We start from the raw sequence: 23,913 nt of genomic DNA, 5'->3' as shown, positions 1-23,913 counted from the left end.
CTAAAAATATGTTGGCCTTATTTCTAAAAATAGAAATGATTTGTTATTGTCTGAGTGTGTAGCATGTCTGGGCAATGAAAACATGTTGTATACAATATTGATATATGTATGTATATGTGTGTATAATTGGTAATGTTGAGTTTGCCAACAGGAAGGGGGTGGAGGTGGGGGTGGGAGTGGGGGGATGTGAGCACCTTGAGCTCTCAGGGGAAAAGGCTTATTATAAATTCACATTGTTATTAAGATTATTTTAGTATTTCTATCCAACGATCAAAATTCAAGAATGAAAAAAGCACAACACTCACATCGTCGCAAACCACGACCTGTTTTATGGCAATATTTTTAACGCGCCTCCGCCTCCCACTATATATTTCAAAATGTAGTGGTAGAAATAATAACTCTGGTTTGCGAGAATAAACACTCATTGTTCTATTTAAAGGCAGTGAAAGATTAGCATTGAATTCTTTCATGAACAGTTATGTATTAAAAGTCATGTACATGTGTACATTGTATGTTTTCAGTTTGACAATTTCCAGATTTGCAGCTTGCCTATAGGAGAGAAATTCCAAAGTTTTTAGGAGCAAGCTATAAAAGTCTGGCTATCGTATATGTATGTGTTATTGTGGTGGAAAGGAACAGTGGACTGTACAGTGCTAGTGTGATACATGTAGGATACGTAACATGCAGTGTGTCCCTCTAATGGTAGCCAAATTTTGTTGTTGTGAGTCAAAATGGCATTTCTTGTGAGTCACCACATAGTAAGAGATAGGGGAACAATAAATGTTGGTGCGTCACTAGAAATTGTATGTGTCAGTGGCACATCAAATTGGCTTAGAGGGTACACTGGTAACATGTTCATTTACCAATAAGTACAAAGAATAAATACCACACAGAAATACCAAGAATCTTAGTATAAATCAGTTACTGTAGAATTATAAAGAATGTCTTTGATTTATCCAAACATTAAAATGACACACATTTCTAATAGAAATCATTACTGAAACACTAAAATGCATGGAATTTAAAAGAGATCTTTTCTTTTCTTTGTTTTTTAGTCATAATGAGTGGAAGACCACATTTAATAGTCCAGCCACTGGGAGACCAGAAATAACAGATGACTATCACTACTTGGTGGAAAGGTAAAGTCATTTCTCTTATTCTTTGATATCAAAAGTACTATGAATCAGATTTTGATTGACAGGGAACGTCCCCGACCCTGCACCTTAAACACTTGACCTTTGACCCTTGACCCTTGACATGACCTGTTACTCCTTCACATCAAGGTGTTCAATGGTTCTAATTAAGCCGGAACATCAGTGTGATTAGTAAAAATCAAACCATATATACACACATGTATATTTATATAATTGTAGCAGGAATATCATGCTGTTTTAGTAATATCTTGCCAATTTCTTCGATTTCAGAAAGGTTATTATTTTAGAAATATTACCCAACTTTAATTTATTTCAATGGTTTTAGTCGGGTATTAACTGGAACCAAACTTTTCTTAGGCTTTAGCAGTGTTTAAGAATAGTGATGATTGAGGTTCTCGTTGTGGAAATACATTTATTGTTGTCAGTTCAAAGGACATGTATGATGTAACTCTTTCAGACAACTGTTTTCAAATTTAATATTAAACCTTAACTTATCTGAACTGGGCCTTAAAAATCTCTAAACATTACAGAGAAAGTTTTTTACAGTGGTAAAGTGATGTCATGCTAAAGATGTCCGTATTCTCCACAGGAATTTATTCAAGCATCATGGTTAAATTTGCATATGAAAGGATTATTTTGATATGCAAATTACTTTTCAACATTTTAAGCAATTTTTGTTTGACATGGTTTAATGACCCTGGGGAGAACACTGGACTGTAGAAGACATACCATCACATACTTGAGTGTTAAACTATCACACGAACAGCTGTGCAAGTATGCTGTAAACATTTCTTAGTGTTTTGCGGACTACAAAATTTGCAGTCTAGGTTGAGTGCTTGTTTGGCCTACAGGGAACAATCAGAACATTGTATGGGTCTATAAAAATAACAGATAATAGTAAAGATGTAAGAAAATAGAGGAATTGTTCCCAGCACAAAAAGTGTTGACCTTTTGACCTACATGTACATATGTGACCTATGACCTTTGTTAAACTGTTGGTCACTTGTCTGGGTGTGTATAGACTTACAAATCATTTGGCACAGTCTGATTAAACTGTAATCAATTAGAAACTGACTGAAATGTGTTCATTTTCTGAAGTCTTCAACTCTTAACTGTACAGTACCTTTGAATGTTCTGTTGTACTGGAAACGTATGTCCAGTTGATTGATTGATTGATCAATTGATTGATTGATTGATTGATTTATTGATTAATTGATGTAGTTTATTGTAGATAAGTAATCTTAAAACTACACTAGCTTTAACTGGTATATTTCTTGTCCATCAGAATTCAGACACCCAACAAGATATTCACAAAAAATAGTTGAAATACCAAATGAATACTGAGGCATTTTAAATGTTAATTAGAGGTTGATTTTATCACAGACCCTGTCATTTTACCCATAGTAGAGTAACAGGTTGAAATTCTGATCGTCGATTTTTGGGTGTGGACACCGAAATTGCTCTAATTGTATTTATTGTACTATATCCAAGGCTCAAAATTAACAGTAGTCCCCTGTCCACAGACTGCCCACTCTTGTCATGGCATGGGGCTACCATAATTTACAGCTGGTAGCCCACTCAGGCTACAATGTACCATTGATTATGCGATGATTTAAAGGATGGGAGATTTGCAGACAGGAAATATTTTAATAACAAACTTATTTACAATAGAGTAACTCTGTTTTCAGTTCAGGTATATGAAACTATTGGTCACCATCCTTGGGCAACCAATTTCTGAAAGTGGTTGCCCTCTACCATAGAAAAAAGTTCTTTTCAAGCCCTGAATTATCGTTAGTGTACAGCTTCACATTTACATTAGTCTAGTTCCTATACAGTATCGTTACAATTTATACTTTCACTCACTTAGACCACAGTTGGCATCCAGACTACATTGACATTTACCGACAGGTGATTCAATGCTGTATGTAGGATATTATGAATAAGTAGATCACTATAGTTTCAAAAAATGTTCCCGTTTCAGCTAGTGCAGCTTTGATAATTCATTTTTCCATCTTTTTTTTAAAATTTTTTAAATAACAGGACACCAAAGAAAGATCAAATAAGTATTACTGGTAGTACAGTATCTTCTACTAATACTGACAGTATGGAGAAACCTAACTTTGTGAACAAAAAAGTGCCAAGAAAACACTTGCCAACTGTCAAACGAAGTAATTCATCGCGTGCCAATTTAAAAGGATGGCTTTACAAACAAGAAACTGGTGGTTTGAGGGCTTGGAAAAGAAGATGGTGTGTTCTGTCAGACTTTTGTCTCTTCATCTATAAAGGTAATACATCTTTCCGTTGTCTAGCCGTTTTGATTTATTTTGCCATAATATGGGGAGATCATATTTTAGCATTTATACCACTGGACACTGCCAATTAGTCAGAAAGTGTGAGTAAATATCGGTAAATGTTGGTTAATAAGACATGTAGAGTGTAGTTTTTGTTTACTGATGTCTGTTACAACCACTAGCAATGTATTTTTTCACAATGCTGTTGAGTTTTGTTCACCTAGTGACTACGCTCGCCATAGGCTACGTGCTATCCATGTCTCTTTATGACGTCATAAAATCCCGTGGTCTAGGTGGGACCGGAAATACCCGAAAACTCTCTAAGTAAATCCGAAGGGAAGTGACTGAAAAAGGGTCATTTTAAGGTGTTTGCAGACGCTTTTGAAAAGTTTTAAAACCAGAATGCATTTCACAAACATGTCGTCTAGCAAATTAGCGATAGTGAATGTGAGCATTTTGAATCACCTTTAAATCAATAATCAAACCACCAAACAGCACCCTCTTGTGGTGGAATAATTCTTTGCCCATTACTTTTGTTTAGAGATTATCTTGGGTGTTCAACTCTCTGTGCACATGCTGAACTGTAATAGTCAAAAGACACTTGCTTTTGAAATATGACATGTATAATGTATCACCCTCTTGTGAATTAAATTATCATCTATTCAATAGCTTATATTGAATAGATGCCCTAAGTCATGATGGGTGAATGGTTAGAGTGGCCGGCTTGGAATCTGCAGGTTGCAGGTTTGAGCCCCGTCGCTGCCGTTTGTTTCTGCGTGGCTAAAGTCCTTGGGCAAGATTTGAACCATGACTGTGCCTTAGTCAACCAGCTGTATAATTGGGGAACTGTATAGGATAGAGGTTGCAATGTGAATGCTTTAATCCTATGTGCTTATAAAGGCTGCAATGGATTGTATACTCCCCAGGGAGTTGAAGTATAAAGGGCCATTGTGTCGCTATAGATCCGAGCCAGGGGTAATATTTGTAAAGCGCTTTGGACAGCTAGATTAGCCATGATATAAACTTATAAAATCATTTATTTTGTGTTTCATAGGTCCTGATGAAGAAACCAATTTAACCTCTGTCCTCCTGCCAAGTTATGAAATAAGTCCTGTCACTCCAGAAGATAAAATTCACAAGAAATATGCATTTAAGGTCAGTATACCTCCTATATTCATTCTTTTATTAGTATTTTAGACTTGATTTTTGCAACTGCAGCTCAAGAATTCCTTCCTTGTTTGATAGCCTGATGTTAATACTGTGTCTGCTAGCCTGATGATTAGGGTTGTCGGTGGCCGAGAGTTAAACCACTTGCCTCTTACCACTGTAGTCGGGGTTCGAACCCCATTCAGGGTTCCATTAAATTTACCACGCTGTAAGTAAGAATAGCGTCGTTCAGTTTGACTACCGAACAACACAGGTTTTCCCCGGGTACTCCGGTTTCCTCCTGCATTAACACTGGTATTAGTGCCAGTCTGGTGTTAGCACTGATCTACAACATAGGGCTGGTGCAGACACATTAGCCCTTCCAAGTTCCAGTTACTAACATGCTTAGGTGGTGTTACTAATGGCACTGTACTGGTGCCAGGCGAAGTCTTTCTGATCAAAATTGGCATCCTAATCAGAACTAGAACTTAAAGGCTCATGATTCAATCCCAGGGTTTTTTGCATTACTATTATCTCATTAGTGGAGTCATAAGTATTACATAGCATCATTCATATGTTCTGGACCAACTGTTGCTATGGCAACTGTTGCTATAGTACTACTAAACAACTGTTTTCTTATCAATATGTTTATCCCAATCTGACGTAGACTGTCCATTCTCTTCTCATGTTGAACTATGTTTTTTTATTTACTTTTACAGTGTGTTCATGCCAATATGAGGACATATTATTTTTATGCGGACACAGAAAAAGACATGATAAATTGGATAAGTAATTTGACACTAGCAACTGTATTACAGAGAGGATTACAGTAAGTATACATGTAGCAGACGTCATAGATAATTAACAATAGTCGTAGGGCACCTGTATGCCCTCTAATGATCGCCAGATTTTGTTGTTGTGAGTCAAAATAATAAAAACTTGCATTTCTTGTGAGTCAATACATAGTAAGAAATAGGGGAACACCATATTTTGGTGCATCACTAGAAATTGTGTGTATAAGTGGCATGTCAAATTGAACTTAGAGGGCATACTTAGGACACTCAGAAAATTCGTTTTCACCCATCCTCCCTTGTGCCACCTCTATATTAGTGTTGGCAGAAATGGGTTATAAGAGGCCTGCTGTATGCTTGGGTGAGACACTTTCGGAAGTACACAAATACTGTGTGGGGAAGGTTTCAAGAAGTGTGAAACTCCTAAGTTGGTGTAAATCCCATGATGCCTCATTCCAGTGTACAGTAGTGTGCTGTTGTAAACCCTCAAACAGTGTTCTGTTGTAATACTTTCAGTGATCTTATTGCTGAACATTATAATTGCTGTTTTAGAGTTGAATTCTATATTGATTTACAAGGTCAATAACGCACAAGCAGTTCAGAATTTTTAGTATTGAGCTCTCGATGTGTCTTGGGCGATGATTCTCATCAGAATCATGCATGACAAATTCCATAGTTACAGCTGACCACTAGGTGGCGGTATAATCATCCGAATGTAGATGTTTAATTTCTGTATTGCCATACACTTCTCTGTCTCCTTTATATCTTTCAGAGATCAACAGAATAGAAAGAGTGTTCCAGCACCTCACAGTGGCCAGAAGAGACCTATTGAAGATGAAGATGAAGCAGGTTTCAGATCTCTACGTTCACCGCGAACCAACAATGATCCGGGTGTACAAGAAAGACCGAGATCTGCGATAGAAGGATACTATGATATACCACATCAACCACCAATACGAGATCACAGGACACCGATAGATCACAGATCACCGATGGAACACAGACCACCGATGGATCACAGACCACCAATGGATCACAGACCACCGATGGATCACAGACCACAAATGGAACACCGACCTCCAGTAGATCACCGACAGCCGATGGAACAGAGACCACCTTTCGATGATGATGATGACGAGGCAGGTTTCAGGTCATTTTCATCTCGTGGTAGTCATGGCACTCCAGGTGGGAGGAGGCCTAGATCAGGACCAGATGTGATCAATTCTCCCTACAACCCAAATTCAATGCCTGCACCATCACAGAGGGACCACTATTCATCACCTGGTAACCCTAGCAACCAACCAGGAAGACGAGGACAGGAGCTGTCATCACCTGGTCAGAGTGATCACTATGGCAACAAAACACCAAACCCATACCCATCAAGACAGCCAGGTACGTTGTGAATGTGATCACAAGAAAGTGATAAAACATAAAGAAAAACGAGTCTCAAAAAATGTTAAAAAGTAAAGATACAAATTACATCAGTAAGGGTTGTTAGTTTCATCCTTTGCGTTGCCCTCTTTGACGTCAAGGTTAAATGTATTTTTATGATGCATTCAGATCTTTCACTGCTTTCTATGGCTCAGTCCACAATTCCATTCTTCAGTTACATACCAGTATATGTGCCACTGTTTTCTACCAAATTCTCCTTTGCCTATTTTGCATTCTCTTACCCTGTAGTGTCCATGTGAATATTTAATTCCACTGAGGCAGGAGTGGTTTTATTTGATCGCTATTTCTGCATGCTTCGGGACAACAGAAAAGTTATTTTCACTAACCCTGCACCTTGCAACTTGACTGAAATATAGTTGTAAAAATCTGAAGAGGCCTTATGTACTCTGTGAGTGGTGCAGACATTTTAGTCCCCTCTCCTTGATCTCATTAAACTTAATCAGCCTTTGTCATTTAATTTAGTATGGGTGAGGCTTTTGTTTGCCCAGACCATCAATTTTTTAATGAGCATTGTTGTCCCTTAATTGCGGTAAATTTACCTTTGTTGGATTCTAGTTTGAAATGACTACGGTACATAGTTAGGTGATGGCACTAAGTGTGTCATTTGAGCACTAAGATGGCTTAATATCATTGATGACGTCTGAGTGATTCGGACAAAAGCTACATAGTTAGGTGACGGTACTAAAGGCTGTCATTTGAGTAGATGGCTTAACATCGTTGCACTGATGCTGTCTGAGTGATCTGGACAAACGCTACACAGTTGCTTCAAACTAGTACATTATTCCAAAATGTTACTTCATCTGTATGAACTGTATCTAATGGAGTCCAGTACCTATTTCTATTCTAATATTTTTGTCCCTAGTTAAAAGAGATCCTTCTACATAGACTTCTACAACTGTCACATCTACAAATACTAATGGCATGTGATATTGTATGTATTTTCACAGGTGGTCAATATAGAGATACACAACAAGATTCACTGAGAAGATTACAGGAATGGCATCACCACAAAAACAGGTATTGGCTTCAGTGCTCTAGAACGACGACATTGTATCCCAAGAGTTTAGTCCCAAAGGGGTGTGGCATGTTTCAAAATCTAGCTGTATCTTACATTTTGTGGAAATTGTCCTCAGAATGAAAGTGTGGTTAAAGTGTCCAGTATCATGTTTAGTACCATGGTCTGAATGTTGTGACATGGTTTGAGATGAGGGTACAGTTGGATAGTGAATATTATCAAGTTCTCACCACAGAGGGCGCCATACTATTATGAGAAAATATATCTTGGAGGCTTGTTAGGGCCTTATATTTCCTTTCCATAGTAATCAGAAGTGTACAGGCATATTGATAGGTTTTTGCAATATTCTGAATGTAGTACATTTAATGTTTATTTGACAAAATATCAGCTGTAAATGAATACAAACCAAATTTTAATCTTTGACTAGTTTTACACATCAGTTGTTTATTAAAGAAGTTTAAATTGAATCAAAATTGATAAAATGTTGCATCTATTCACAGTGGAACAACACCACCCAGTGATATGCGCCCTCATGGTCGAAGTAACACCATGCCTAGTAATATACAGGACCATCCAGAGAGATACAATACTTTACCAGCTGGCACGGTATCAGTGCCGCCACCAAGGCAGCAATCACGACAACAGCGTTCACCCCCAGCTCAATACCCCGATAAGTACAATACTATGCCAACTCATACTTCGCCATACCCATCGCAAACATCGCCACGACAACAGCAGGCTAGTCCACGGTCACCATCAGAAAAATACAACACCATGCCAACTCACATTTCACCACCACATGGACAGCAACAACAACAACAACAACAACGGCAACATGTGACTCCGAGATCAGAACCTCGAATGCAGTCAGAAAAATATCAAACCATGCCACCGCGTGAAACAACTCCTGGACATCATTCTCAACAGTACAGTCCGCAATCTCAGGGCTGGTCTGACCCGAAGGAACTTCAACGACAAGCTTCACTGAAGCAGTTGTATGAGTGGCACGATCGTGAACAACAAAAGGAACAAGTAAAGCAGGGCTCTCATGAGAATGCCTTCAGGACTTCAACACAATCTCTGCCAATAGAAAGGACGGCTAATCTCAATCATTCACAGGATGCTAGGAGGTTTGACCCTTCACCTGGACGACCTCCATTACCTGATAATTATCAGCAACAGTTAGAAAATCATGAAAAGAGAAAACACATGGCACCGCTAGTGTTCAAGTTTCCTGACACGAAGTCATTACCTCCTGGCAAATCACCAGAACAGAGGTCATTCTTACAGAGTCCTATGGCCGTTAATGCTGAACCGCGGTCTATATTACAGAGTCCATACCAGAATCAGCCACCTCCCGCACCGTGGAATCACCAACCAGATAGAAGGGATCAAAGACAACATCATGAACCGAAGTAAGTTGTATGTTAAGACAGGTTTTAGAGCGTGAATAACTAGGATACAATAACATTTGTCATTTGTCTTGCCATTCAGTGACATCAGTTTGTGAAGCCACATTGCAATGACATCATCAGTTTGTGTAGTCGCAGTGCAATGACACCACTACCGGGGTTGTTGGTGGCCGAGTGGCTAAACCACTTGCCTCTTACCATTGCAGTCGGGGTTCAAACCCCATTCAGGGCTTGATTAAATTGACCACGCTGTAATTAAGTGTCGTTCAGTTTGACTCTACCGTACAACACAGGTTTTCCCTGGGTACTCCAGTTTCCTCCTGCACTAAAACTGAACCAATCTACGCTAATCATCTGACCAATAAGTTTAACCATTGTTTATGTAATAATGATCTTTATCATCAGGTCACCAGGGAGGTCAAAAACAGGCTATTACTCTGATTCAGAGACTTTTAGATCACCACGGCAACAACAACAACACCAAGGGAGACCAGCGTATCCTCAACACCAAGATTACCCAATACAGGAAAGACAAATTTATCGGGAGCAGCAACCACGACAACAAACTGCTAACAGACAGCTATACACACACCCTGAAGAATCACCAGGAGCATTTAGTAAGTGAAATTCTCACAGTATAACCAAAGTTATAACAGTTTAGTGAAAGTTGTTTTAATACTTGGAATTTCCTTTCTTGTATCATCAGAGTTATAACAGTTTAGTAAAAGTTTTTGTAATATTTGTAAATTCTTGTATCTTCATCATTCTTATAAGGGTTCAGATAAATTTATATTCTTACAATCTTGCATATATCAAAGTTGTAACACTTCATAGCAGATTGGTGTTATGTGTGTACATTGCTCTTTCTACAGGATACACACATGTATCTTTATAATTATAACAGTTCAGAGAAAATGGTGTTTGTGCGTTCTTATATCTTCAAACTACTAACACCGAGTTTAGTGAACATTTATGTATAAATGTAATTCTTGTACCATCATCATAGTTATAATAGTTCAAACCAGATTATTGTAATACTTGCATTTTTTCTCTTCAGGTCCTGACAGATACTCGCCAGGAAAACAGCACTCCATGACATTGGGAAGATCTCCAGATATTAGGGATGCCAGATATCAGGAACCAAGGCGGAATATCACGGATGTTATGGATTTAGAAACTGGATATAGGAAAGATCAGCCGTCAAACATTAGGAATGAAGCTGAGGATCTGATTGATAAAATGGTAGAAAGAATGGAAAGACAGGTGAATAGATTTACTATGAAAAAATAATCAAGTTGTTAAAAACAGTATGAGTTAGGGGATATCGCACTGTACAACATTTTACCCACAACTCTCTCTGATTTGTAGTGTTGGACATCATCTCCTTGAAGTCAGACAAATCTCACCAGTGTATAGGGTTTTGTAAAAACATTTCTTCCATTTGGCAAGCGTAGAATTGCCACTGATGAGTTTCTGAATACCCATTTTCATCGGTTCTGGTATCAGTGATTTATTGTAGAAGAAGTAGCAATTTTAGGAATTTGTCAGCAGATTTTCTTGTAAGGCATGCAGAATATTTGCGACGAAACTAAGGAAAATATATGCACCTGTAATGACTTTGCCAAAGATATAGATTTATTTGAATAGGTATGACAAAAGAAATTTACATACTAAAACTCATCATACACACTGACTACCCAAGTTATTGACACTTTGACAGTGAAAAGTGTTTTATTCACAGCACATGCTTAATTTAGTTGTTAGTTCATTTTCATACAAAAGTTAGAACTTTATTTTTGATTGCTAAGCGTTCTTTTGCTACATATTAATTAAACTTAATTACTATGCTTAAAATGTTGAAAAGTATGGATTATTGAAAAAGTTATAAAATAAGGAACCTCCAAGCATACCAATCAGAGAGAGTTGTGGGTAAGATATTGTACAGTGTATCGTTTAGTTTCAATGGTCAAACAATGATTAATTAAGCTCTAGCACACCAATCTCGTGTTAGGAGTTCTCCACACAATATTGTTTTTAATAAGGATGTTGTAAGTCGGTACTGAGAGTTTCACGCTTCCTTAGCGATCATTAGAGAACTGGTAAACTATGCTCTGCTACTAATGTTGCATCGAGCACTGTTCTCTCCAGCAAGACACTTATACCTCTATGATTATATATTTATATATATATGACAATAAAACACATAAAAACACATATTAAACAAGTTTGATAATGGCCACCTTAAATCGGGACACATAATCAAAAACTTAGATAAGTAACATCTGTCCACCTAGTAAACATCAATAAACACTTAGATAAGTAACAAACCATAGATAAGTAACATCTGTCAAATAGTGTAAGTATTAAATCACAGTGGGTGGGCACAATCAGATCTATACTTAATAAACTTGAGCTGAGGGTGGTTTGGATTTCACGTTTACTACTTATAGTATAACCCTGGTTTAGCCCATCCATCATGATCTTTCACATATACCATTGTCTTTGTAGCCTGCTGGTGGTGGTGGTCCTGTTGGTGGTAAACACAAGAAATGGAAGAAACAACCGGAACTGATGACAATGAACGGACATAGATTAAGACTTAGTATATCAGCTGGAGACCTGATGGGTAAAACTGTAAGTTATCAGTTGTCATGGAAATATGGTATTTTTGATATTATAAATGTATGTACATGTAGTGTATTATCAGATGTTGTAATGCATCAATAGTTTCTATAAATTGTAGCTAAATTCTCTCTCTGCTCCGTAAGTGATTTTAACTAGGGTTCCTACTGAAATAACGGTGCTTGGTATGGAAACCCATGGTACTACTGAAAATGTAAAAACTAGCATGGCTTTTGAATCTTGAGTTTATTAGTCTCTTGTTGTAAAAAGTTGTGTAAGTACATTATATTGATTTGTACAATGTTGTTATTGTAGCATGAAGAGTTAGTTCTGTTGTTAATTCAACTCAGAAGAAACTATTCTAAGATGGAGAAAGACAGAGACAATGTCAATAGTCAGTTAGAGCTTGAGAAAGATATCCTAACCAATCCAAACTTGCCATCAGATACAGCCTATGGAATGAAAAAACAGTAAGTGATTCAATATCATTTTTAGCTAAGTTGTCAGCAATAGCTGAGCGGAACTTAATGGTTTAGATTGTTTCTCCATTTATTCTCTGTTTTCTCTTTGTTGTCTTGTTCTAGCTGATAAGCTCTGCTCAGTCTCTCTAAGATCCGACAGCATCAGCCTGAATATGGGTGCATATTGTGATTGACCCGATTAAGATTGTTCAAATACAGACATTTGTACTCTATATTGTCATCTGTGTAACCATGGTAATACATAAATGGTCAATCAGTTTCAAATTCTGCACAGTTAGTGTTTACTTTAATTATATCTCTACATTTATCACCATGTGGACAGAAAGTGTCCCTCTCTAAAGTGGAAGTGCAAATTCACTTTTTATTTTCACTTTTCTAAGCTCTAGTTTACAAGAGGTTAGTTACAACTGGTAACACTGAAGTAAAGCATTTTCTCTATGTGCTATACTTGTTTATATCATTCACATCAAGTGTAAAAGTATACTATTTTCAATTGGTTTATTTACAAGCCTAGTATGTGGTCTTTCTAATGTGGTCAAATAGTAAATGAAACAGTTAGTATACTTGTACACTTGATATGAATGCTATAAATGATTGCTGTACATACAGAAACCGCTTTACTTTGGTGTTATGGGTTGTACCTAGGTACAGATGTTACAGTCATGATTACCCAGACTTTGACACTGGGGGTGTGTGTTCTTCCACCCTGCCATCCTTGGAAGAGTGTGGACTTAATATCATGATAGCAAACATATCTATATGAGATGCACAATATTTCATCAATGTTGACACAAAGATTTTGCTATGGTATTAGTCTAGACACTTCTGGGAGCAGGTTGAAGTGAGAGCCTTCAGTGGCAGTGTCTGGATAATTGAGATTACCAACGTAGTTGAATCATGAAATCATATTCGGTTCATTTTACCGTTTAGGCGTGGTGAGCAGTTCCAGAGATCACGGCAGGAATTATTTGAACATCAACGGGTGTATGAAGAGCTGAAGGAGCAGAACGATGAACTTGAACAGCGTTTGGATGTCAGTCGTCCACTTATAAACCTTGTTGATAATTTAGTGAAAATGGGGAGTCTCTATGGTAACGAAAATGCTATGGTTGTCCAAGAGTTGTACAAGGTGAGATTTCACCCACATGTTTTCATACAGACTATAGAGGGCGCTGTGTTGTAAATTATCAAATTAAGCACTAATTTTAGTACACATTAATTTTACTTAATCGCACACACCTTGATACAACCCTGGTAATTGAGGATTTGGTTTACTAAAGATAGACACAAACTAAAGCTGTTGTTGTTCGATCAGGTAGATTATACAAGTGGGTGACAGCAGTTCCTCTATTGTGTGAATCAAATCACCCTGTGATCAAGATAGTGTAAACATTGGAAGTCCCAAAACAGTACAGTGCAAGTTTATGGAAGTAGCTTTCAGAGATGCTGCACTACTGAGACAATAACTAAACTAATGTCCATTCAATAGCTTATCACTGCTATTACAACATGTTGCAAAGATAGTTTAGTATGTCTCTACCGTAGTATAAAACCAAATCCTTAATTACCAGAGTAATAAATTGTATATAGTTGTAAACAAACGATATTGCTAATGAAGTCCAAAAGCATAAGCTAGAACAGTATAGATGTGCTGCAAGTAAAGTGCAATCTCATCACCTATTGAAAGTTTCTGCAAAGACTTGCAGAGAAACCGATATTTTAAATTTGATTCTCTTCCCTCGCTACCATTCTTCAAACTTGGCTTTGCTTCCATTTTAATGAATTCTAACATCATATCTGTAATTAGGATGTGAAAGTACATCACTTCGTATTCATTCCAGAACTATATCTGGTTGTCACATTAGCTTTGAAGACAAATGTGCATATATAATGTGTTTGTGTGTTAGAATGAGTACATGAGTATGTACACATGTGTCCATATTTGTAGTGGGTGTGTATACTTAAGGAGTATTGGTGTATGTGTGTGTGTACAGTATGTATGTATGTATGTATGTATGTATGTATGTATGCATGTGTGTGTAAGTACCTGTATGTGTATGCATTGAGTGTCTGTGAGTGTATGTGTATCTATGTTTGTGACTGTGTATGTGTGCGTTAATCGTTTCCATAATAATATAATATTAATTGTTCAAGTTGACAGTGATATAGTTTTGTTTATTAATACACAGTATATCAAAATATAGACCTACAAGTCTATGACTAGGTAGGTTTAGTAGTAGTACTGTTATCAAAATCACACACATTTTTATTTTGGCCCAGTATGACCTTTTTTTTCTGTTATATTTTTACGATTGTGTATTTTTGTGTGTTTTTTACATTTGTAGTATCAATATCAGTTACGTGATGACCAGTTTACCCCACCTAAGAAACTTATAGAATTTTCCAGAAAACTCCAAGAAGATAAACTGGTACATGATCACGAAGCTGAACTAAGAAAATTGGAAACTAGAGATGATAAAGATTTGGAGGTAACCATAGTAACTAAAATATGCACAGTGTAATATTTAGTAAAACAGTTATATGGAACGTGTGATAAAGATTTGGAGGTAACCATAGTAACTAAAAATGCACAGTGTAATATTTAGTAAAACAGGTACATGGAACGTGTGATAAGTATTTGGAGGTAACCATAATAACTAAAAATGCACAGTGTAATGTTAACTTGATAAGTAAAAAGGGACTCGGAACAAATAAAGATTTGGTGGCAGTTCTGCATGTGGTAGAATGCAGGGGTGTAAAGTTTAAATAATTTGTCATGAAGGTGTTGAAGTCGATGGTTGCAACAAAGATGATAACGTCTGTGACAGAAATGCCTAACTTAGGGGGTCACGGTCAGGATTAAGTTAGGATTGGGATAGGGGTGGACTACTTAACATAAAACAGTTGTGTGTACTTTCATCTTGACTGGCTCCACTCTACTACAAGTACAGTGGGCCCTCGCTAACTCGCGCCTCGGTAAGTCGCGGATTCGGCTAAGTCGCGGGTGTCACCTTGGATCCCATTTTTTCTTTAGTATTCCTATTGTTTTCGGAACTCCTCTTTGTGTATTTTTTTAAACAAATGGCACGACTGCCAATTTCAAACTCGTTGGTGTTTCGATGAAGAGGTGTCGCGGTTTGACTTTGATGTTAGCAATCGCCTTCTATTTATTCGGACTGCCTCACATTCACAAGTTCCTTATGCACTTCTCGGCTAGTCAACAAACACGTCGACCATTTTCGTTTGGCTGGTTAACGGGTGCATTGATCGTGTTAGATTCGAGTCGCAGGATTCGTCAGTCGAATTTGAACATTGTCCACAAAAACAAATTAATAACTAAAGCTTGTCTCGCATTAATATATCGTTTGATTTGATTGATTTAGAAGTCACCTAAAAACGTTTTGTTTCTTCAAAATTTTGAGGACAACGATATTTATATAACGAAATTTCGGTCTACGATCAACTGAATTCGTTCACCACTTGCGTCTTTATGTTTATATATCTACCTACATCATGCATCACGCCACGTGTTGCCGAACCTTGCGATTTCTCAACTCAACCCCATCATTTAGTAATGTTACTGTACTGAGAAACATAAAATAATAGTTGTTGTTTTAGAATATATAAAACAAATCCCGTTATTCGATGATATAAAAGTCAAAACTGCACTTCCGCAACCCGGAAATTCAACAGCATTTCTTGGCCCTACCATGGCCGCCAGGCGTGAGCTTGTAAGTTGTACTGTTAGTTTGTCGACCGTGCAAAAAACAAAAAAGAAAGTCTAGCCGTGATTGATGCTTTGAGAGTCACACAATTGTACGATAATCTTCCTCAAAGATTTACTGTTAATCCATGACTGTTACAAATTTCATCTGTACATTACTGAAGAATGAAGAAAAGCTGACGTGTGACGTGTGTTAACGTGTGGTTATGAATATATAATGAGCACCTCGCTAAGTCGCGGCCCTCGCTAAGTCGCGGGTTTCTTGATGGACCCGGACACCCGCGAGTTAGCGAGGGTCTACTGTATTTGTAAGAGGTTAAAATCACCCTTCACTGTACAGCAAACAGTTCCTTTTTTCACATGCTTGCCATGCATGCTTGCAATATTCATACTAACAAAATATGGTAGGTTTTTACATTCTTTGCTGTTCTGTGCCTTCAAAAGATATTTCTAAATGTATTTGAAATATTTTGCTTAATTAAAATTGATGAGAAAAATAATCTGGGATATACGCACTTGACGGCGAAAGCATGCACATACATGGTTATACAGTCGTGTGCATATATTGTAGTTTTGGTTGTGAGATGGAGATTGTCTCAACCTAGTGACACTGATGTGTTTGTTCTATTCTAATAAAGGGGTGTGTGGTGTTGCAGGATGGGTCTATTGTAAGAAAGGGGTGTCAGGTGTTCCAGGAAGGGTCTGTTTTAATAAAGGGGTGTCTGGTGTTCCAGAAGTGTTCTATTCTAATAAAGAGGTGTACGTGTGTGTGTTGTTTCAGGAGTGTGATAAAGATATATTTAATACTAACTTTATTTTGAAAATCTTCCCTAATGGCAGTTCTTTTTCTTTTACATTTTCAGGAGAAATTAGAGAGACTTTATGATCTTGACATGAAGTTACAGGAATGTTCTGCTTATGTTAGTGGTCTGAGAGAAGACATGGTAAGTATTTCCCCTTATCAATTCTATACCGTACCATTGTGTAGTTACTATAGAGTCATGTGCAATAATAGTTATCCAGCAAACAATGAATCCATTTGATTCGTCAAACCACATATCAACAATGCAGAACTTTTTTAGCACTGCTAAATCTCAATCATGGTAATTGTTGAAACTGTTAGTGCAAGCCAAGTTATGAACTGAAAATGGATTTTATACCCTGTTCATTCTACATAATGTCAACTCGCATCTATGTGATTGGTTCTGAGGGGCTCGAAATATGAAACAAGACATTCCATGTTGCCATTATTTTTTTATTAATAGTACTTGAGAGGAGGTATAATCATATTATTCTCCAATATATAGTTTTCTTCATTCAGCTGGAAAATACTTATGATAGAATGTTTGTCTCTGCTTGTCTAGTGACTCGTAGTGACAAGGCTCCTTAGGTCAGTTGTATTTTCCTTGGCTGAACGAAGAAAAACATTGGAATATTGAATATTGTCTTCTCCTGAGTTGAGATTACTTTGTTATTTTGTCACCAGGATAAAATTGAGAAGGCACTTGACAGGGTGAACAAACACATGGAGAGATACCAAGACAATCCGAGAGAGTTTCAAGACATCGACAGACAAAGACAGGGTTTAGAACATGAGTTAGTAAAAGTAAGAGCACAGTTGGCAGAAGGGAGTAAGGTAGGATAGGGAGCTCTTTCTAACTCCCCTAACTCTTCTCATATATTGTATTGTAGAGTTAGAAAGGATTGGTCTCATTCTGATGTAGATAATGATGATTAGTTTGTACAAAGCATGAACGTGTAGTTTTGGTTTCTCATGGCGCTGTATCCATTCAAAAACTCAAAAATCAGTCCAAAATTTTCTGAAAAATGTGGATAAAAATTTCTCATTCATTTGGGTATTCATCAAAAATTGTAACGTGGTATGTCTAGTCAACAAAAACGGTTTACTAAACTGGCAAAATCATGAATCACTATGACAAACTGACCCGGAGCGATTGTTTCACATTAATATTCATAAGCCTTGAAAAAGTGGGTTAACAGGTAGCAAACAAAATCTGGGTGTCTGGGACGTAGTGTATGTACATTGTACTATTATGTTCACCATATATAGTCAAAGGGTATCAAATTTTCAGCTTTACACACTGTCATTCACCAGAGCAGCCAGTATTAAAGCTGTGTTAGATAGCCAGGTCTCTAGACTCAGCATCAGAATGGGATCATTGTCCTCACTATGTTGTACATTGTATATATACATTATTCATGGCTTACCCACTAATCACTATATTTGCATGCTTGTCAATTTTAAAGTTAAACAAATCCTACTTAAAGGGGTAACTCAAATATGTGGCAAGTAGGGCTGTTTAAGAGACGTTGAAACAGATACCGTTCTATAAGCCCTGTGTCAAAAAAGTGAACTGACACATTTTGCAAGTTGCCCCTTTGATTTTTAAACTCTTGTAATTCTTTGAATCAAATGATAGTTCTTGGTCACTTTCCATCATCTCTCTTGTCTTTAAATTTGTTCTTAGTAATCTGAACAAAGTTTTACCAAAGCTTTGTATACATGACTGTGTATTTGATTCTTGCATTAGAGATCATACATGTAGGTGTTCATTACAACGATTGGTTGATATTTTCTAAAGAGCAAAACACAGTAACAAATCACAGTTCAATCTAAATCAAAAGTTGGGCTGTGATTGGTTATCAACCAGGTGAGTTTATGAATCAGCCAATCATATGGCTGCTTGTGACTAAATTTGCATACAAACCCAATGGTTTACTCGCAGGAACTGGAAGCCATCACAGCAGAAAATGCAAAGTTGGAACATGAAATCTTCCTTCTGAGGACCAAAATGCATGAAGATTCAGCACAGCGATTGAGATCTCCTGTAAGTTGACATTTGACATTGTTGTATAACATGCATCTATTCACAAGGTTCATTCTGATTGGCTTAGTCAAGTCATGTTGGTCAAATGGTTAGAGTGACTGGCTTGTTGTAATTTTCAGGTTGCCTTGCTGCTATCATTATTTTCTAAAATAGGTAAATTCCTAGGGTAAGATTTTAACCACCACCATTCCCACCCAGGTAGCTGTATAAATTGGACTTGATGTATAGATTAAAAAATTCTTTCGCTTGGGGTAATAATAATTGTGTGTTTTGTATTCTTGTCTTTTTCTTGAGTTTTTTATCTTTTAGGAGCCTGAAATGAGACTTGCTCCCATTGGTCTTCCATTAAATAAATAAATAAAGAAAGAAAGAAAGAAAGAAAGAAAGAAAGAAATTAATAAATAAATACCTCTGCATTAAATGTCAATAACATCTGGAAGAAGTGTGTAAATGTCGAGACAATTGTGTTTAGACTTTTTAATTTATTGAGTTTTAAGTACTCACAAGCCATAAAATTAACTTTGAAGGTAATAGATGTAAGGAGAATAGATGAACATGCCAAGATTATGATTATGAAATATGTTGGATATTGAATATTTGGAAACTTATTTTGTTTGTGGTTCTAGTCTGAAGAGGCAATGAAAGCCAAATTAAAGATGGAGAGAGAGTTAGACAGAGTACAGGTAGTGATGGACGATCTGTTTAAACAGAAGAATATGTTACAAGAAGAAATGGACAAAGTCAGAGAAGTGGCTGCAGATGGTATGATACTGTAAACAATTTAACAAAAAAACTGCATTAGCAATAGTTTAAGTTGTGGATTTGTGAGTCCGTAGTGTTCTTTTCCTGTCCAAACAATTTAACAAATAAACTGCATTAGCAATAGTTTTATGTTGTGGATTTGTGAGTCCATAGTGGTCTTTTCCTGTCCAAACAATTTAACAAATAAACTCCATCTGCAATAGTTAGTCCCCGCGGACGAAGTCCGGAACGGGGACTTATGGATTGGGTTCCGTCCGTCCGTGTGTCCGTGCGTCCGTGTGTCCATCCGTCCGTCCGCAGCTGTTTCTTGGAGATGCCTGGACCGATTTTTTTCAAACTTGGTACAGGGGCAACATACTATGGCATACATATGCACGTCAATTTGTTTTATGATACGATCCAATATGGCCGCCTAGCAACCATTTTGTTTGCGAATTTTCCCTGTCTAGAGCCATAACTCAGACATGCTTTAACAGATCTCATTCAAAGTTGGTATTAGGACAGTGTTCTATGACATACATGTGAATATTCATTGTTGTCATGATACGATCCAATATGGCCGCCTAGCAGCCATTTTGTTTGTGAATTTTCATGTCCAAAGCCATAACTCAGACATGCTTGAACAGATCTCATTCAAAGTTGGTATTAGGACAGTGTTCTATGACATACATGTGCATATCCATTTTCATTGTGATACGATCCAATATGGCTGCCTGGTAGCCATTTTGTTTGTGAATTTTCATGTCCAAAGCCATAACTCAGACATGCTTGAACAGATCTCATTCAAAGTTGGTATTAGGACAGTGTTCTATGACATACATGTGTATATCCATTTTCGTCGTGATACGATCCAATATGGCTGCCTGCCAGCCATTTTGTTTGTGAATTTCCCATGTCCAAAGCCATGACTCAGACATGCTTGAACAGATCTCATTCAAAGTTGGTATTAGGACAGTGTTCTATGACATACATGTGCATATCCATTTTCGTTCTGATACGATCCAATATGGCTGCCTGGCAGCCATTTTGTTTGCGAATTTTCATGTCCAAAGCCATAACTCAGACATGCTTGAACAGATCTCATTCAAAGTTGGTATTAGGACAGTGTTCTATGACATACATGTGCATATCCATTTTCATCGTGATACGATCCAATATGGCTGCCTGGCAGCCATTTTGTGCGTGAATTTTCCATGTCCAAAGCCATAACTCAGACTCCATTTTCATCGTGATATGATCCCCCATACCCAACCAATCCTTTATTGTTGGAGGCATATTCCATGTCCAACAAGCACACACAACATATCTAAGTCTGTTTGTTTTAGGTTCGCAAATGTTGTTGCGTGATCAGAGTAGTGATAATTCCTTAAAACCCAATTATAGCGGGGACTATGTCATTCTCAATGACTTGTTTAAGTTGCGGATTTGTGAGTCCATAGTGTTCTTTTCCTGTCCTCCTTTAGTATTATTCATTTCAATCTGCTGTTTTAACCACTTTTGAAGTGGCTGCAGAATGTATGATACTGTAAAAAAATAACACAACTCCATCAGCAATAGCCTGTCTACACAACACACATCTGTGAGTCCATAGTGCTCATTCACAATGCATTTGTAGTAATATCCATCTCAACCTGCTACTAGTATTTTAACCACTTCTCAAAAAGGCTGTCATCTGAATTCCAGTTTGTACTAATTTACATAACAATGCAGTTGGGTTATTGTTTTGGAGAGACAAAATGAATTTGACCTTAAAACCTCTTTTGATTGGTAGTTCCCAGTGTAACTAGTCTTGTTGTTCCAATTACAGAAGCCAAGACAAAAGAGTTGAAGGAGAGGATAGAAAAAAGTCCAGTACATCATGTACCCGGTCCCTATATAGTTACTGACTTGGATACTCTACAGAGCCAAGATGTCAATCAATTGAAATCTCCCACACCTCAAAGAATGGATAGTTACAACAAAGTACAGGTAAATTTACAACAGGAACTTACTACTCCTCAAAGAGTGGGTAGTTTCGGTAAATTAGAAAAACTGCAATACCACTATAGGTGGAACCATGTTAAAGATAAAAAAAAATGTAAAACCTCATGAGGTCTGACAAAGTAAGTTAACTGAGTTGTTGTGGCAAATAGCAATTAACCATTATTTCTTGGGACTTACTTGTGTATGTTTTTTCCCCTAAATAGAAGATGAAGGATCATCATTCAGTGCACCATTCCCCTGCCATGTCAACACCACCATCAGTGCCATCAGAACGTTCCGCAACTGCAAGACTCCATTCTGCCTCCCCAGCCAGTGGTAAACCCAAACCAGTACAAGCCATCTCACCTATGCAACAACCTTCTAGGCCTCCCCCTCCACAGTACTATGAACTTGAGCGTAACGCTTCAATAACCCCAACAGTTGAAACTGATGTATATAGAAGCGCAACATTACCAGGCTCTCGATTACCGTCATCGGGAACATCCACACCTGTTATGTCTGTCACAGATGGTCAAAGAAGCTCAACATTACCAGGTGGTAATACTCGTACACCTGTAAATGAAGGCCCACGAAGTGCGGCGTATTCAGCAAGTGTGCCACCACCACCTGCTAGATCATCTGCCAGTCGATTGAGGGCAGTCAGTACGGGGGATAAATCTAAGAGTACTGTGCGTGTTATAAAACGAGAGTCTGAGAGGCGGAGTCGGGAGAAGGAGAGAAAGAAAGTTAATGGCGATGTGTTCATGGGACGATCTTCATCAGCAGAAAGACTATCAGCTAAGTCAATGACACTGCCTTCAAGAAATCTTGATAGAACTCCAAATGGTGGAAGTTACACTCTCGGTGCAAGATGTGAGTGTTTCATGTTTTAATTATAGTATTACATATTTGGCAAGAATGTAGAACTGTTGACTGACTGTATGATAAAGACAACCTTGCAATCTAGTTTGATTTAAAAACACTTAAACAAACACTGTGACTGCATTTCCATGTACATTTGTAATGCCTACACATCCTGTGTGAGAATAATAAGTTAGCCTTCTTGTTTTATTTTGACCCTCCAGTATGACATGAAATGCTGTTACTGGTACCAAGAATTACTGTGAATATCTTAGCTATCGCAGCTCTGATATACAAATACTATACAAATTTGGTTGTACTACAGGCAGAAATAAATTTTCTGTTTGTTTTGAGAATTCCCAAGTGTTTCATTCATATATAATACTTCATTTGATATCTTATCAGATGGAGCTCACACAGGGTTTACTGGCAGGCCAGTTAGTGCAAATGCAGCCCTAGTAACATCAGAAAGAACAACTCCAACCTCGTCTAGACAGAGAGCGCCACCTATTGGAGGAGAAGCACCCTATCAAGAGAGAAGTTATGCAGAGACGTTTAGTTCAACACCACCAAGCACAGACTACAGAAGACCTACTGGTTTGCGAGCTACTGATGGAGTTCAGGTATGTGGTGTTAAATAATCCATGCATTTCATTAAATCATTTTGTCAGGAATACTTGAGTTAACATTATTGTAAATTTGTCTCATGTGTATCTGGGTCAAGTTGATCATGCCCAAGTGAACTGATCAGCAATATGGTAATTCAGTCTATGTGAATAGCTGAGTTAATTAATCCTGTCCAGGTGATCTGTTCATTAATATGGTAATTCTCGCCACGTAAATAGCCAGTCAATTTGATCATGCCCATGTGAACTGTTCAACAATATAGTAATTTACAATGCAGTCCAGGTGAGAAAGGAGTCTATTTAATCGTGTCCAGATGATCTCATTTTTAATATGGAAATTTTGTCCAGGTGACTAGCTAATTCACTTGGCATGGTGTTGGTAGGTAAGTCCTAAAAGTTATGAATGGTATACAATACAGGCTTGTCAACACAATACTTTACTTCAGAACTTAATGTCCAGTACTGGCTAAATGACAGGAATACACTACATATCTGTAATTGGTTGTCAAATTTTGATAAGAGTGTCTCTTGGATAACAAGTGTCTCTTGGATAACAATTATTAACTTTTGTTATGTGATGATGGTGAATTCTTTTCTCCAATTAATGCCAATAAACTCCTTGGTATATTACCTTAGTCTCAGACCCACTTCTGCAGTAATGAATATTGAATAATATTGTAACAGTTCTTAATTTTCATGTGGTCAGCCTTAATATCCTATGTGTATTTAACGATTCCTTTGGTGACAGAATATGGAACACTGTA

At 37.4% G+C, this 23,913-nt stretch overlaps 1 protein-coding gene across 8 annotated transcripts in view; it reads left to right on the top strand.

The window, feature by feature from the left end:
* The window catches only part of LOC144448242 (uncharacterized), a 71,076-nt gene that overhangs the window by 25,412 nt on the left and 21,751 nt on the right, over positions 1-23,913 (top strand). For 6 of the 8 annotated variants that reach the window (XM_078138411.1, XM_078138413.1, XM_078138410.1 and 3 more), the window contains exons 4-23: positions 1,056-1,139; positions 3,195-3,439; positions 4,500-4,600; positions 5,311-5,420; positions 6,155-6,774; positions 7,782-7,851; positions 8,350-9,264; positions 9,667-9,878; positions 10,319-10,524; positions 11,770-11,895; positions 12,199-12,353; positions 13,296-13,494; positions 14,711-14,854; positions 16,953-17,033; positions 17,576-17,725; positions 18,837-18,938; positions 19,565-19,700; positions 21,508-21,668; positions 21,887-22,535; positions 22,929-23,146. In XM_078138411.1, coding sequence (XP_077994537.1) covers positions 1,056-1,139; positions 3,195-3,439; positions 4,500-4,600; positions 5,311-5,420; positions 6,155-6,774; positions 7,782-7,851; positions 8,350-9,264; positions 9,667-9,878; positions 10,319-10,524; positions 11,770-11,895; positions 12,199-12,353; positions 13,296-13,494; positions 14,711-14,854; positions 16,953-17,033; positions 17,576-17,725; positions 18,837-18,938; positions 19,565-19,700; positions 21,508-21,668; positions 21,887-22,535; positions 22,929-23,146 — 4,684 coding nt within the window. The remainder of the gene's footprint in view (positions 1-1,055; positions 1,140-3,194; positions 3,440-4,499; positions 4,601-5,310; positions 5,421-6,154; positions 6,775-7,781; positions 7,852-8,349; positions 9,265-9,666; positions 9,879-10,318; positions 10,525-11,769; positions 11,896-12,198; positions 12,354-13,295; positions 13,495-14,710; positions 14,855-16,952; positions 17,034-17,575; positions 17,726-18,836; positions 18,939-19,564; positions 19,701-21,507; positions 21,669-21,886; positions 22,536-22,928; positions 23,147-23,913) is intronic. The other 2 variants (XM_078138408.1, XM_078138412.1) reach the window with 2 other exon arrangements.

The sequence above is a fragment of the Glandiceps talaboti genome, chromosome 17 (genome assembly GCF_964340395.1).
Source record: "Glandiceps talaboti chromosome 17, keGlaTala1.1, whole genome shotgun sequence".
Lineage (NCBI taxonomy): Eukaryota > Metazoa > Hemichordata > Enteropneusta > Spengelidae > Glandiceps > Glandiceps talaboti.
The sequence above is the reverse complement of the archived record's forward strand: the minus strand, read 5'-3'. Positions and strand labels throughout refer to the sequence as shown.